The sequence below is a fragment of the Microtus oregoni genome, unplaced genomic scaffold (assembly GCF_018167655.1).
Source record: "Microtus oregoni isolate MIOR12 unplaced genomic scaffold, Mior012 000002F_ref0000024, whole genome shotgun sequence".
Classification (NCBI taxonomy): domain Eukaryota; kingdom Metazoa; phylum Chordata; class Mammalia; order Rodentia; family Cricetidae; genus Microtus; species Microtus oregoni.
This window is the reverse complement of record NW_024543061.1, coordinates 14678329-14694202: the sequence shown is the minus strand read 5'-3', so window position 1 is coordinate 14694202 and position 15874 is coordinate 14678329. Positions and strand designations below refer to the sequence as shown.

The 15874-nt window shown below is 42.7% G+C and overlaps 1 protein-coding gene across 1 annotated transcript in view; it reads left to right on the top strand.

Moving 5' to 3' along the window:
• The first annotated feature begins 6316 nt into the window (after window positions 1-6316).
• Dnah6 (dynein axonemal heavy chain 6) overlaps window positions 6317-15874 on the top strand; it is a 192270-nt gene continuing 182712 nt past the window's right edge. The window contains exons 1-3 of the mRNA XM_041639106.1: window positions 6317-6544; window positions 11049-11252; window positions 12929-13185. Coding sequence (XP_041495040.1) covers window positions 6317-6544; window positions 11049-11252; window positions 12929-13185 — 689 coding nt within the window. The remainder of the gene's footprint in view (window positions 6545-11048; window positions 11253-12928; window positions 13186-15874) is intronic.

Sequence of the window (15874 nt, the reverse complement as noted above, 5' to 3'; positions counted from 1 at the left end):
CTCTGTAGAGTAGGGTTTCTAACTTTGCAGAACTGCCTGTTTGCGTCAGTGTCTCCTTCCAGTTTGCTCTGGGAGGAACTGAGGACAGGCCTGGAGTTAAAACATTTGTCATGTTGTATCCTAGTGTCTTCTCTCCCAGCAGAATATCCCTTCCCTCCTTAGGAATCCTATGGAGTTTTGTTTTTTCCTTTTATAATAAACATACCCCACCTCCACCCCCCCCCAAAAAAAGATTTGAAGATGAAGATATTGCAGCCAGTGAGGGGGCTGGGAAGTGAATGGCAGAAAATATACATCGAAAACCGGCTAGCCACAGGATACCCCCGTCCCCTCAGATTCTCAGTGAAAGCCAGTACCATTTTATCTCTAAAGCCTGAGAAACCAATGCAGTTTATGTATTTTTAGGCTTGATGTACCTCAAAAAATTAATTTTCTCACATTATAAAAATATGAATACAGGAGCTGGAGAGATGACTCAGTGGTTAAGTGGACGTTCTTCCAGAGGATCCAGGTTTGATGCCCAGAATCCACGGGGCAGCTCATCACCATCTCTAACTCCAGATCCAGGGGATCTGATGCCCTCTTCTGACCTCTGTGGGCACCCATATGGTGCATAGTCATACATGGCAGCAAAGCATTCATACACATAAAATAAAAGTTAAAAATTAAAAAGAATACTTGATGTACTTCAAAATAATGTCAATATAGGCAATTTTGCTTTTCATTGCACCCAAACAGCATAATTTCATAAATTTTAGAACCATTAGTGGGTATGGTTAGTTATCTCAGAGGATAAAAGTGCTTGCCACTAAGTCTGGCAACCTGTAGCTTGGTCCCCAGGATCCACACAGTGAAAGGAGAGAACCAATTTTAAAATGTTGTCCTCTAACTTTTACATGTGTGCCATGACAAACACACACACACACAAAAGAAACAAATAAATCAATAAAATGTATATGTAACTTTTAAGTTTATATTTTATGTATAAATGTTCTGCATGTGCACCTGCATGCCAGAGGAGGGCAACAGATCCCACTAGGGATGGTTGTGAGCTACCATATGGTTGCTGGAAATTGAACTCAGGACCTCTGGAAAAGCAGCCAGTGCTCTTAACCACTGAGCCATCTCCCCAAACCCCCCTTCGTCTATGTAATTTTTAAAAGAAAAAAATCCATTGGTGTTAACACACTATGTTCTTTATTTTAATTATATATTTTATTTAACACAATTTACCTAAAATATTATCACTGTAGCATGTAATCAATATAAAAATAGTGAGATATTTTGCATTATCTCTTACATTCTAAGTCTTAAACTCTATTGTATATCTTATCTTATTGACTAAGTTTGGGACATAGTTGAAGGGATCCCAGGTTAATGAACGGCTCCAAATAATCAACAATGACCTTGAACTCTTGAAATTGCTGCCTCTGCCTCCTGACTCAGCATATTATCTGCAAAGACAAGACCATATGCTTACAAAAGGAATCGTTTAAAGTGGAGAACCAATATTTTTAATTTTAAAAATTTTAAGTTCTATAAATAGAAACAACAGAAAAACAAGCTATCCCCCCAAACACCAAAAAAAAAAAAGCCAACTTAAACAAATGCCAGCACTTTATACAGAGTGGCAAACTGTTTTGAACAAGCTGTAAATAAACAGCAGGCCAGGGTGCCCTGGAGAATCCAGGCTGAGAGCCTCGAGGCCAGCTAATGTCCAGACAAGCTGCCAAATGGGGCAGAGTGCAAATTTCTGTTGTGAGCAGCGAAAGCCTTCTGACACATGCGGCTGCTCTCTCTCTCTCTCTCTCTCTCTCTCTCTCTCTCTCTCTCTCTGTGTGTGTGTGTGTGTGTGTGTGTGTGTCACACTCTACAAGACTCCAGGAAAGGCAGAATGAAGCACTAAAGTCCCAACACTGGATTGAGCCCAAAATCCTACCTGCTGGGAAGCCTCTTGAGCACATGCTGTATGTACAGCCTGTTCCTGCGGGAGAACTGAAGGCCTGGGAAGGGAAGGCACCCTATGCAGGTGCAAAATGCCGAAGAGTGGGAGGAGATGGGCCGAGAGTTAGAGGCTCTGGGGCATTCCAGAGATCTGCCTTGGGTCCAGGGCTGAAGTTCTCACGCCAAGCACCATGTTGCTTAGACGCCTTAGCGTGCCTAAGAGTCTTTTCTTGTTTATTTTTTTCCTAACATCAGGCCTTCGTTAATACCTTTGCTGCTAAATTAGTGGGCATTCATAAAACGTGTGATGTTCATTTTATGAACTTCTAAAAAGCCAGGTTGCCAAATTTAAAAATATATACTTTTTAAATACTCCCTAGGGCCAGTGAGGTCGCTCAATGGATAAAGGCACCTGCTGCCAAGTCTGGTGACCCGACTTTCATCCCTGTCATCCACACAGTGGTAGGAGGGAGCTGAACTTTTGTAAATTGTCCTCTCTTCTCCACATACACGCTGTAGGACATCCCCCGCTAGCCCCCTTCCCCCAAACACACACGTTTCCTGAAAACTTCGCGAGGCAAGAGACTAATGCCAGCTCCATACTCAGATGCTGTGCTAGGGGAGGTGGGTTAGATTGAGTGATCTGAATCTACACTCCAGCTCCAGATGATCCTCTTGGAGGTAGGTGGGATCAAACCAGCATGCCACATGCGGTACCTGCCGCTGTCTGCTCAGTTTCACTTAGGGGGTTGCCACCGAAGATGCAAAGACTGTAGCGGAGGGAAGAGACAAAGAAGGTATTGCCAGCGGTGATTACATTTTGTAGCGAAGGTTGAAAACAAGTCTCTGCCAACCGGAGAGACAGTGGTTCACTGCTTGTGGAAGGGCTTCAACAATCCACCCAGCCTTCTCCTGAGACTCGTTTCTTTCACCTCGGGATTTTAAAGTTGTGGGCGAACGTCAAGTCAGACTCGGGCCTCTTGAGAAACAACAGATTTCTGTTCGAGGTTGGGTCAACGATCATGCACCGTCCACTAACGAGAGAACATACAAAACGACCAGACCTCCTATGCCTGCTGTCTACACAGCCAGAGATTTAATCCCATCCCAGAGGAGCAATCCTCCGAGTGGATTCCTGCTCCCTGCCAACTAGTGACGTCAACGCTCCGGAAACGCTGATTGGCCCAATTACTTGGCGCGCTCCTGGAGGAGAGCTGAGGAGAGCCAAGGCACTACAGCGGCGACCGGCTCCTCCCAGACGTAGCGAGCTCCTTGGAAGCCCAGTGGTTGCTACGCAACGGGAAACATTTCCTCCTGGGACTCAGCTTTCTGCCCCAGGACCACTTGTGTAGGCCTCTGGAGACCCCTCAGGAACGGCTGCTGTTGAGTCCAGGAACGCTGGGTGAGTCCAGTGGAGCGCTGGGTAGAGCCAGACACCCAGCATCGCCTCCCCAGCGATGGAAAATCTCTGAGAGGATGAATTCGGTGGTAGCTTACTACCCCCGGGGACTGGAAAGTGAGGACTAGAGATGTCAGGCTTACCCTGGACCTTACACTGACCAATCTAGACTTATCCTGACCAATTGGACAGTTTCTAGACACCAGATATAAAATGCACGCGGAAAAATTAAATATGACCCTGCATCCCACAGCATCATTATGTATTGAAATGATAGTTTGGTTGCTAGGTAAAGCACATCATTAAGATCGAGACCTCTCGTTTTTAATGGGGTTACTTGAGAAGTTAAAATTACATAAGGGACTTTTGATTCTTATTGTCACTGAGCTAGGTTAAAACGTAGGTATGTCAACACCTGGTTCAAGACATTTTGTACTACGTGATGTGTGTGTGTGTGTGTATACATCTATGTGTGTACCCTTGCATATGCACATGGGAGGCTAAGAGATTGACATTGGCCTATCTTCCCCAAATGCTTCTCCACTCTGTTTTTGTGTTTTATTTAATTTAATTTATTTATCTATTTAGGTTTTTTTTTTTCCAAGACAGGGTTTCTCTGTATAACCTTGGCTGACGGGAATTTGCTCTGTAGACCAGGCTGGCTCGAACTCACAGAGATCCATCTGCTTCTGCCTCCCAAGTGCTGGGATTAAAGGTGTGCACCACCACTACCAGCATCACCAGCTCCCACACTGTATTTTGAGACAGTGTCTCTTACTGAATCTGGAGCTTGGCTAACTTGGCTGGCCAGCAAGCCTTGGGATCCACCTGTTTGCCACTACTCCCCAATGCTGGGGTTGCATGCAGCACTTCTTTTCACGCGCGTGCTAGAGATGTAAACTCAAGTCCTCAGGCTTGTTGTCCTGTTTGGCTTTTTATCAACTTGATTGGTACAAGCTAGAACCATTTGGAAAGGACTCTCAATCAAGAAAATACCACCCTAAGGCTGGCCTATAGGCTTGTCTGCCCAGCATTTTCTTGGTTAATGACTGATGTGTGAGGGTCCGGTCCACTGCAGGCTGTGCAACCCCTAAATACAGGTGGTCCTGGGTTGCATAAGAAAGCAGGCTGAGTAAGCCACGAGGAGCAAGTCAGCAAGCAGTGTTCCTCCGTGGTGTCTGCTTCAATTCCTGCCTTGAGTTCCTGCTCTCATTTCCCTTCAAGATGGCCTACAAATTGTAAGATGAAGTAAACCCTTCCCCCTGCCCCAAGTTGCTTTTGGTCAATGTTTTAGCACAGCAATAGAAACCCTAAGATACTTGTGAAACAGCATTTTGTAGATGCAGCCATCATCCTGAAAGACCCCCACAGTATAGACAAACAGCTAAGCAGCAGCAATGCCAGGCTTAAACTTTGGAGCAACACAAGTAACATTAGAAGCCAGGCAAGATATCTGCGGTCAGCCGGTCAGCCATCTGGCCCCAAGCGATAAGGAGCCAAACTAGAAACAGGAAAAATGAAAGACCCTCTGGACACCCCCCCCCCCAGAACCCGCAGCTGGCCTGCTCTCATGAGAACATCCTGTTCGCTTAAGACCCTCAGGACCCCCCCAGAACCCGCAGCTGGCCTGCTCTCATGAGAACATCCTGTTCGCTTAAGACCCTCAGGACCCTCTCAGGACCTGCAGCTAGCCGGCTCTCATGAGAACATCCCGTTTGCTTAGGGAAACAGGATGCCTATAGTCAGCACATGTGCCCAACTTAGAATATCAGTAATTCACAGAAGAGACAACTCCCCCTATGAAAGATCCCAGCTTGGCTGCTGTAACGTCATTTCACAAAGCTTTTGACGAACGACTGTAAGTGCAGAGTAAGGTCAGGGTCCCTGGCTGCAAAACAGGATATTTATATCCATAGATTCGGACAGGACATCAATTAACAGGATATCTGTTCCCATACATCTGTGCTGGGAAAGGAAAAACCACCTGTGCCCCTTGCCCCATTCCAACTGACCACTAACAATGCATTTGCTTCTGTAATCTGCTTCTGCTGCCCTCTTTCCTATAAAAAGACCTTCCCCCAGTCTGCAGGCGCGCTTGTCTCCCGAGAGACTAAGTCGCCCCAGGTACCTGTGTACTGAATAAAGCCTCTTGCTATTTGCATCCGAAGAGTGACTCGCTGTTCCTTGGGAGGGTCTCCTCAGCCTGAAAGACTGCCCACCACTGGGGTCTTTCAATCCCAGCCCCTTAGCTACATTTTTAATAAAACAAGTTCCTTAGGAGATGTTTTGCTTACTCAGGTCTGAGAAATTTAGTGTTCAATGCCCTTCTCTTCATCCTTCCAAATCTAAGCCAGTGCAGTCCCCAGACCAGTCCTTCTTCAAGACTAGGCATACATCTCAGCTTTTATTCCTCTGGCTCAAGCACTCTGTTGGGGAAGACTTTGAGTGCTTTAGCTGGTTTCCTTTGGCGGAAGCAGGTGAGTTCAGTCCTCCCTAGACCTTAATCCTCTCTCCACTTCCTACGACTCTCCCCAGGAATTTTGTTCAACACCACATCTCAGTTTCTTTCCCTTCCTTTACCCCATTTGTAGGGCCCGAGTCTACCCTTGTTCCTGGGGTTCATCTTGAGGACAGTTTCTGGTCAGCTAACTAAAAAGCATTCTGTTTGTTCCTGTGCTTCCCCCCCCTGCCACGCCTGGTGATTAGCTGTAGGGCATTGTTGACTCCATCTTTGGCATGGTAATTTACCACCTACCTGGGCGGAAATCCTTGTGCAGCAGCTAGGTATATAAGGATTTCCCCAAGGTTGAATAAACGGCATTCAGCTGATCTCCTTTTGAATAACCCAGGTCTCTTTGTGTGTTCTTTCAATCTCCAGGCCCTTGCCCGACTCACTTAAGGTACAGTGGCACACGAACTGTACCTAGGGGGTAACACAGAATCGGGTGTTACACCATTCATGTAGGAGTAAAGATGGCTTTCCAAGCCCCAGAGAGTGAAATCGACCTGAAAAATGTCCAACGCCGGCAAGAAGAAAATCCTGTGCTTGCCAAACTAAACAGTATAAAGGCAAAAGGCGTTCTGAATTATAGAACCCACAAGGAAAATGAACCGGAACTGCAAACCCTGACTTTCAAGCACACTACAAAGGCCCAAGAGAAGACAAGAAAGCGGCAGCAGCCTGTAAAACTGGAGCCTCTGGTAAGTTCAAAACAGAAAAACCACACACACACACACACACACACACACACACACCACCCCCGAAGACAAGAACAGGCATTTGGGCCACTTTTCACACACACAAGGAGTTGTGAAGTTGCCTTACCAGACTGAATCCCAGACTCTTGAGTGACAAAGAACAAAAGTTAATTAAGAACTTGCTTATATAACGTTGTAAATAACACAGATGGTCGTTCAACAAATACGAAGTTTTAGGCACTGTTTAAGTTGGGAGCACAATGATGACCCAAGCTTCCTAGTGGATAAATCCTCTAGAAGGTTCTGTGTAATTCTGATATTTAATTGTATATTTTGAGGTTTTCTCAGGTAACATTTAATGCTAGTAAAAGTCTTATGCACACTGACAAAGTTTTTATGAAAGTATATGCCTCATATTCGTTAATTTTGTGTGTGTGTGTGTGTGTGTAAATCTTTTTTGAGGTAATTTTGTGTAGCCGTGGCTATCCTGGAACTTGCAATGTGGACAAGGCTGGCATTGAACTCACAGAGATCTGACTGTCTCTGCTGAGTGCTCTACTGACTGATGGCTTTAAAATAAGATTATTATAATGCATACTGATCTCCAAAGTTTCTCTTGTCTTTTTGAGAATATGTTTTTAAATTATATTTTTGTATATATGTGTATTTGTGAGCTTGCACACGCATGTGGAGGTGAGCAGACAACTTGCTGGAGTCAGTTTTCTCTTCCAACCTGTGGGTCCCAGCGATCAAACTCAGGTCCTGAGGGTTGGCAGCAAGTGCCTTTACCCACTGAGTCATCCTGCCAGCCCTTAGAGTATCTATTTAAATTAAACACATGCAGAAATTATTCTAACCCATGCATGTGGTGGTACCTTATTTTTTAGATGGGGTCTTACTACGGAGTGTAGTGATATTTCATTTGTATTTTAATAAATAAAGCTTGCCTGAAGATCAGAGAGTAAAATAGCCCCATTGGTCAGCCTTACAGACCAGGCAGTGGTAACACACACCTTTAATCCCAGTAGTCACACTAGTTTGCCATAGAAACCTGATGGTGAACTCCTTTAATCCTAGCCCTAAAGAGGAATGTAAAATGGGAAGAGACAGTTCACTGACACAGTCTCATTCTGAGGTTCCTGGAGGCAGGATCGCCATTTCAGACTGAGATAGAGGTAAGAGCCAGTGGCTGGCTGTTTTGCTTTTTGATCTCTAGGCAAGCTTTTTTTAAATTAAAATACAAATGAAATATCACTACAAATAGAGCGCAAAGCAAAGGCCACTTGCCTCAGCCTTCCTGAGTGTTGTTATTATAGACATCTGCCACCACACCCAGATGAAGGTTCTTTTCCAACAGACTGATGCATACTGTTGCCTAGCTGCACCGTAGTAAACACCCATTAACTGGTTTCCAATGGAAGGGAATTTAGGTTGTTTCTTATTTTGTGATGTATTACTTTCCTATGATGTATAATGCTCCTTTGTACATATACAGATATAAAGATGGATTCCTAGCAGTGGTATTTTATAAGTCACGTCACACACACACACACACACACACACACACACAATGTTCTTCAGATGGGCTCTAATTATATAGCCCTGGCTGATGTGGAATTTGCCATGCATACTAGGCTGGCCTTGATCTTACAGTCATTTGCTTGCTTCTGCCTTCAATATAAACACTTTTAACTTTGAATAGTGCTTTGGGTTGCCCACCAGAAAAACTTCTCTGCCTTTTAATGGAGGTGAGGGTGTGCACACCCACTCATTTGCATACTGGATGCTATTTTTGTTAGACAAACAGATTTACAATAGTATTATGTTGATGTAATTTATATCACATTTAATTAATGCTTTCTATTAAAATAAGTGTTACATTTTTACTTAGCTATTTTATATATCTATAAATGCTTCCATATCATATTTCCCACAATTCACATTTGGCTCTTTTTATTCTTTAATTTTGTTCTGGTGGTTTAGCAGTTTTTCTATAATAAGCTCCTATCATTCTCTTGTAAAATTGATTGTGGAGTGTTTTGATTTTGATCCTTATTTTTAAAGAAGCCCTGTTGGAGGTCTGGAGAGATGACTCAACTGTTAAGAGCACTTGCTCCTCTTCTGAAGGACCTGAGTTTGATTCCTATCACAACCACCTGTGACTCCAGCTCCAGGGATCTCAGAAACCCCCTCTGCCTGTTATGGGAACCCACACACATGTAGCATACATACACACACACACTCAGACACATACACATAATAAAACTTAAAAAATTCTGTTTATTGCAAGTAATATCCTTTTAAATTCTCACATTTAATTTTCAACTTTTGTTTTCAAGCTATATAATGAATATTATTAATTCTAATATTCCTGATTTTATTTCCTAGTAACTAAATCAATTTGTAACTGGAGGTTTCTCTGTCTAGCTATTCAGCCTAGTCTATTTGGCAAGTCCCAAGCTAATGAGAGTCCTGTCTCCAAAAATGAGGTGGATAGCACCCGAGGAATAACATCCACAGTTCCCCTCTGCCTCCATAAACATATAAACATACACATGGACTTGAACATGTATGTATATACACAACACAACACAAACAAAACCCTGTGTGCTTTCTGTGTTCTGCTCATTTTTTCCTGCATTGAATCTAGCCTGAAGTTGCTCCCTACTTGGGAATTTGTCTTAGTATAGATCTTCGAAAACTTATTAGAGTCACACTACTCTGACATCTTCAGTCTGCCTCTAACACCTAAAGACTGGAATTTGAAGGGTTCACACCTAGTTTCCACAGCTAATCTCATGGTAAACTTATTATTGATGAGGCTGTGTAGTGGTTTGGATAAGGATGGCACCCGCTGATTCCTATATTTGAATACGTAATCACCAGGGAATGGCACTATTTGAAAGGATTAGAAGGATTAGGAGGCGTGGTATTGTTGGAGTAGAGGCGGCCTTGTTGGAGAGAGTTTCACTGGGGGTGGGCTTTGAGGTTTCAAAAGCCCATGCCAAGCCCAGGATTTCTTTCTTTCTGCCTGTGAATAGGATATAGCTCTCAACTACTTCTCCAGCATCATCCCTACCATGCCTGCTACTGTGGTCCCCATGATGATGGTAGTGGACTAATCCTCTGAAACTGTCAGAAAGCCCCAACTAAGAGTTTGTGTGTGTTGCAAGGAGCCACTTGTTTGTTCCGCCGCCCAGAACCAAAATAACCATACAGAAACTGTATCCATTAAATCACTGCTTGGCCCATTAGCTCTAACTTCTTATTGACTAACTCTTACATCTTAGTTTAACCCATTTCCATTAATCTGTGCATCACCACGAGGTCGTGGCCTACCAGCAAAGTTTCAGCACATCTATCTCCAGTGGCGGCGACTCCATGGTGTCCCCTGACTCTGCCCTTCTTTCTCCCAGCATTCAGTCCAGTCCTCCCTGCCTACCTAAGTTCTGCCCTATTAACAGGCCAAGGCAGTTTCTTTATTCATTAATGATAATCACAGCACACAGAGGGGGCTCCCAAATCAGCTGTGATCATAGGACCACTCACAGCAATAGAACAGTGACAAAGACAGGTTGTGTATAGCTTTCGGAATTGTATTCAGAAAAACTTGCACAGTAGATAAAAATCTTAAAGCACACTTCTACCAGGTACACATCTTCTCATTTTCCCCCTTACATAGAAGAAAAAGGTGCAACAGTATTTTGAATATAATTATTTACAGTTTCATAATTCTCACCCAAAACAGAAATTTTTGAGAAACTATCATAATTTTTCTTTCAGTTGCTGTGATAAACATGAAGCAACCTGGAGAACAAAGGGTTTATTTCCACTCACAAGTAGCAGTCCACCATCCCGGGAAGCCATGCAGGAGATCGGGGTGGGAACGGAAGAAGGAATGTTTGCTCCCCATAGTTTGTTCAGCCCTTTCTTATACCTCCTAGGTCAACCTGTTCCACTGTGGTCTAGGTCCTCCCATGACAATCAGTAGTCAAGAAAATGCCCCATAGACATGCCCACAGGCCATTCTGATGGAGGCAATTCCTCAAAAGAGTTCTCTCTTCCCAGGAGACTCTGGTTTGTGTCAACTTGACAACGACCAATCATGATAGAGATTGACCTCCTTTCTAATGAGTGTCTGCTGGGTATCTTTGGGCATCCTTGTGTTTTCTAGAGCCTTGGTCCTGTTTTAGTCACCACACAGACGTTTGTGTTTGCTTTTAGCTCCCAACAATTGAGAGGTAGTAAAATGGTAACAGTTAACTAGGGGTATGTGATTCACCATTCTGAACTTTTCTTAATCTTAATTCTAGAAGTGTTTGTTGACATCAAGCATCAGAGTCTTGTTTGAGCAGCAGATCCAAAGCAGGATACAGGAGTACTGTGGCTTGGCATAGGAACTTAGAGCAAAGGGGATCAATTTTCAACAGGGCAAGGTTTCAACAGCAGTGAAGAATGACGTCTGCAAAGATGTTGACAAGATTTCCCCATTTCTTACTCCCTAAAGCCAGTGCTGAAAGTCTACCAAGATCATATGCAGCCAGAATACACCTATGAACAGAATCGACAACAACTAATAAGATCTGGGATCCTTAAGCCCTCACCGAGCATGATTGACAGGTCTTCACTTACCATTCAGGAGTCTCCAGAGGCCGTGAAGAGGAAGCAGGTAAGATATGCCAAACGCTTAAGCAATCTTGAAAAGTGGCACGTGTGTGGTGTTGCTCACTCACTTTTAATCCCTAAGAATATAGATAAGGTTGCCCATATTGGGAACATAGAATGTTTCTGAAGAAAATGAGCACAGGATGGAAAAACCATGGAGAGATTTTTATTGTCTCTATTGTCTTCTGACATTTTCTTGCATGTTAATGGTGTCCCAAATGTTGTATATAATTATTTGTAATTTGTAATAGTTTTTATATCAAAAGTGGGAAACTTGGAAAACTCTAAAGAAGGGCAATAAAAGGTGGTGCACACCATTAACCCCAGCACTTGGGAGGCAGAGGCAGGTGGATCTCTGTGAGTTTGAGGACAGCTGGACTACATAGTGACTTCAAAAGATAGAGACAAAGACAGAACCAAAAGATATCTTAAAGTCAGTGGAAACTATAAATCTGATTTACTGCCATACAGTTCTCTTGGAATGAATTTAAGAAAGGCTTGTCGGAGGATGACTTTAAGTCAGTGGTTCCCAACCTTCCTAATGCCGAGACCCTTTAATACAGTTCCTCATGGTATGGTGACCCCCAACCATAAAATTTCCTTGTTGCTACTTTATAACTGTAATTTTGCTACTGTTATAGATTATAGTGTAAATATCTGTGTTTTCCTGTGAAAGGATTGTTTGGCCCCCAAAGGGGTCACAACAACTGCTGTATAAGTGATTGTAGATAAGTAAGAAAGATACAGGCGAGAGAAACCGTGCTGCTTCTCAAGAGACGATGTAAGCAGAGCCAGGATAATGTCTGACTTTATTACAAACTGTTCATTTGGTATAAAATGGGCCTCACAACCTGAGAGTTAAGAAGAAAAGAGAAGTCGTGTGGCCATCTTGCATGGAAAGAATGGTAGCTTTTGAGCAATGCACAGTTGCTAGATGTAATTGAAGGGATTTGCTAAAAGGGTTAAAGAGAAACGTGGAAGAAAAGGAGATGCCAGGAGAAAGAGAATGCTATTTTCTCAGAATATGGATCTCCCAGAAAGCTGTAGAAATTATGCATTGGGGTTTGAGCTCGGCCTTCCGGCTCAGAATGCGACCCAGCTACTAGTTAGTTCCAGGACTCCTGAGAGCAGGTTAGAGATGCAGAATCCCAGGCAGGACTGAATTCAGTCCCAGCAGGACTGAATCAGAACCTGCCTTTGAAACAAGCCCACACCCCACCTCCTATCCACATGTACATTTACATCTGAGAAGCCCTGGTCCACGAAACAGGCGAGTATTCATTAATAAAATAAATGCTTCCCAAGAGCTGTAGTGGCAATGGTTTCCAGGACTCACTGTGACCGTCCCTGAGCTCCACAAGGAAGTCAAGTTCATTACAGGTCATGATGGCAGCTGTGGAAGACTGCATTCTTCAAAGAGCATCAAGGTTGTCACTAAGTGCTAAGGCTGGAGGGATTCAGACACAACACAGCTGAGGGGGCGGGGCATGAGCTCGCAGGGGCTCCAGAGAGCAGAAGGGGAAGAAGTGCAGGGAGTTACAGGAGAAAAGGCAGCGGGGCTATTGTGCCGCAGAGGGGTAGTGTGACTGAGAAGCCACTCGTCAAGCATCGTTTGAGAATTTTCCATTGGAGAATGTTCCCCTCTCAGGGGATTTTCTGCCTTTTTCTTTTTCCCTTTGGCAGAAACTCGAGTTTAATACAGTTGTCTTTGTTTAACTCCAGCGCTCCTCTGCTGAAATGTTCGCTCCTTCCCCTTCTAAAGTGCCACGCACGGGTATTGGGAGAAGAGGGCTCTTCGCAAAGAGGTCTTCGACTTACCCCAAGTACATCTTCCACGACCGAGAGGAAGTCGTTAAAGCCAACATTAGAGATCCTTTGCAGATCATCAAGATCATCCATGAGAACGAGCATCTCGGATTCCTTTACATGATTTCGGCAGTGCCCAAGTCTTCCATTGAATACGATACATATAATCTAAAGTGAGTTCCCTTTTATGAAGCAATTCATGTAGTGTAACAAATCACAAATGAGATTGCAAATATTATCCATAATTGATTTGGTACTGGTGATAAATATGATCAAAAATAATGTTGATTGTCTCCCAAGGGTAAGTGAAACCCATGCAGTAATTTTATTTGTATTTCCCATTATCTTTCCTTTTTCTAGATATAAAAATTAACTATTTTACAGGACAATAAACTACTGTGTTTTTCATATATTTATGTAGCATTAACTTAACATAATGTTACAGCATTATTTTGATCAATATGTAAACATTTTTGTCTTTTTATTATTGAGAAAAATATCAAACTATAAACAGTAGATGATACATGATTTATTTTACATATAACCTTGGGTTTTCTTAAATTTTGTTTTGTTTTATGTGTGTGAGTATTTGTCTGCATGTAAGTACATGTACCACATGAATACAGTGCCCTTGGAGGCCAGAAGAGGGCATCAGATACCCTGGAACTGGAGTTACAGACTATTGAGTTGCTATGTGGATCCTGGGAACCCAACAGAAGTCCTTTGCAAGTGCTTTGGGTTTGTTTGGTTTTTTTCCTCTTTCTTTCTTCCTTCCTTCCTTCCTTCCTTCCTTCTTCCCTTCTCCTCCTCCTCCTCCTTTTCTTCTTCTTCTTCTTCTTCTTCTTCTTCTTCTTTTGCTTTTTTGTTTTTTTCAAGACAGTGTTTTTATGTAGCTTTGGAGCCTATCCTGGAACTGGCTCTTGTTGACCAGGCTGGCCTCAAACTCACAGAGATCTGCCTGCCTCTGCCTCCCAAATGCTGTGCAAGTACTTTTAACTGGTGGGCTGTCTCTCCAAGTTTACATCAGCTTTTCTTTATAGAATGGAAATAAGGGTTTCGAGGAATAAGGGACATTATCAAAGAGACACATACTCTCTCCATTGATACTAAGCATACATGCTGTTGCTATAATTTGAAGTATCATGGGGCTGTTGATGATTTGGAGTTATTAAGCAGTAAAGGTCAGAGGCATAGATGGTAGCTGTTCCACCTACTTCAAAAGATAACACTGTCTGTCTCCATCACTCCGTCAGCTTGAAAGATACTGTCAAGTCTTCCCTTCACAGCGATAACAGCTTGGTTGTGACCCCAGTTTCTCAAACTACTGTCCTCATCGTTGGCTCTCTTGTTTTCCTTATTGAAGACTCTCCTTTAAACTATAGTGATCTATATGTCAGATTACATTGAAAACAACTGTTCTGGTGAGAGGAGACACTATTTTCATGAAAATGTAAACTAATAGACTTGTTTGTTGTGAATCCCAAAAGTTTTACTAATAGATAGATTTGGGTTGCCATGGTTGTGTTCTTTTTGGATGACATTATTTTTTAGTCCTTCTCAACACTCTCTGTTTTACATTTTTCCTGCCATTTCTTCCTCAATTGAGCAGGAGAAGTGACATGTTTCCAGCTAAGCCTTCAACCACATTTATACTCAGCATCTTGTGCAGACACAAGAAGTTGGCTTGTTTGTTTTTAGCTTTAGCTTCTGCAAAGGGACAAGAGTAGGACTTTTCTCTAGCTTCCCTAGTGGGAACTAGGATAGCTATGTAAAGTGAGAAAAGATTGTTTTAAAAATAATTAATTAAAATTAAAAAGAAGAATTTTGTCAGAAATCAGAAAATATTTACAAATGATGCAGCTTTGCAGATTTAGGTAGGAATGGTTCTTGGTTCTGAAGCTGGGGATGTAACTGACGTTTCCATATCCAAATGAACTGAGGAAAATTCCAATAGTTGCTGGGAATTATATTAACACATGCAGACTAGGAGAAGAAAATCAAAATTTTGATTTCCCTCTCTGGAGGAGGATGAATTAACCCAATTCTGGGATTATTTTCATTTGAGGTGTGGATCTGAACTAATTACTTCTGTATTTGAGAGACAGATTCACCAATGTTTCCAAAACACACAGCATGACCAGATTTTAGCACAATTATCCTACCACAAGAATACATTGCATGTGTTACAGAAAGAGATATCTTTTAGAATTAAAGAGTAAAAAACAATGGTGCCTTTGATAGCTAATTACAAGGGGACCAGGCATCCAAATGCTGGGGATTTCTAGCCATCTGGCACGGGGCAATAAAGCATCCTCCACCGCTTGCTGCCTCCTGTTTATGCGACTCTCTCAACAGAGGTGGCTGCTAAGACCTTCAACAGATCTTCACCAAGTCTTAATTCGAAATTCAGGGAGCTGCTTCAGAAAGGGTTAGGGACATCTTCACAGTTACTTATGAACTACATTGTACATGAGACTTTTATCAAACTCAAGATTGACTGTGTCCTCTGCATTCTGCATTTTTTTTATTGTATGGTATAAAGAATCATCACTAATGTCTTTACATGGCCTGCAATCACCAAAGTTCCATCACTGTGTGAGTATTTTATATCAAATTTGGGGAGTGTTCTAGGATTACAGAACATTTTTATACTGCATGAGAACATGACCTTTGTTTAAAAGCCACAGTTCCCTTCCCCTGGTTAAGAGTAAAGTTGTCTGGGTCTAGATAACATTGATTAGGATTTTTAAGAATGACCCTGATTGGTAAATTATTTCTTCTCGGGGATAAGCTGAAAAATTATGAATAGATAGTAGAGAGTCATCACTCTGGGATCCCACAGCATCCTGGGATGGTGGAGAG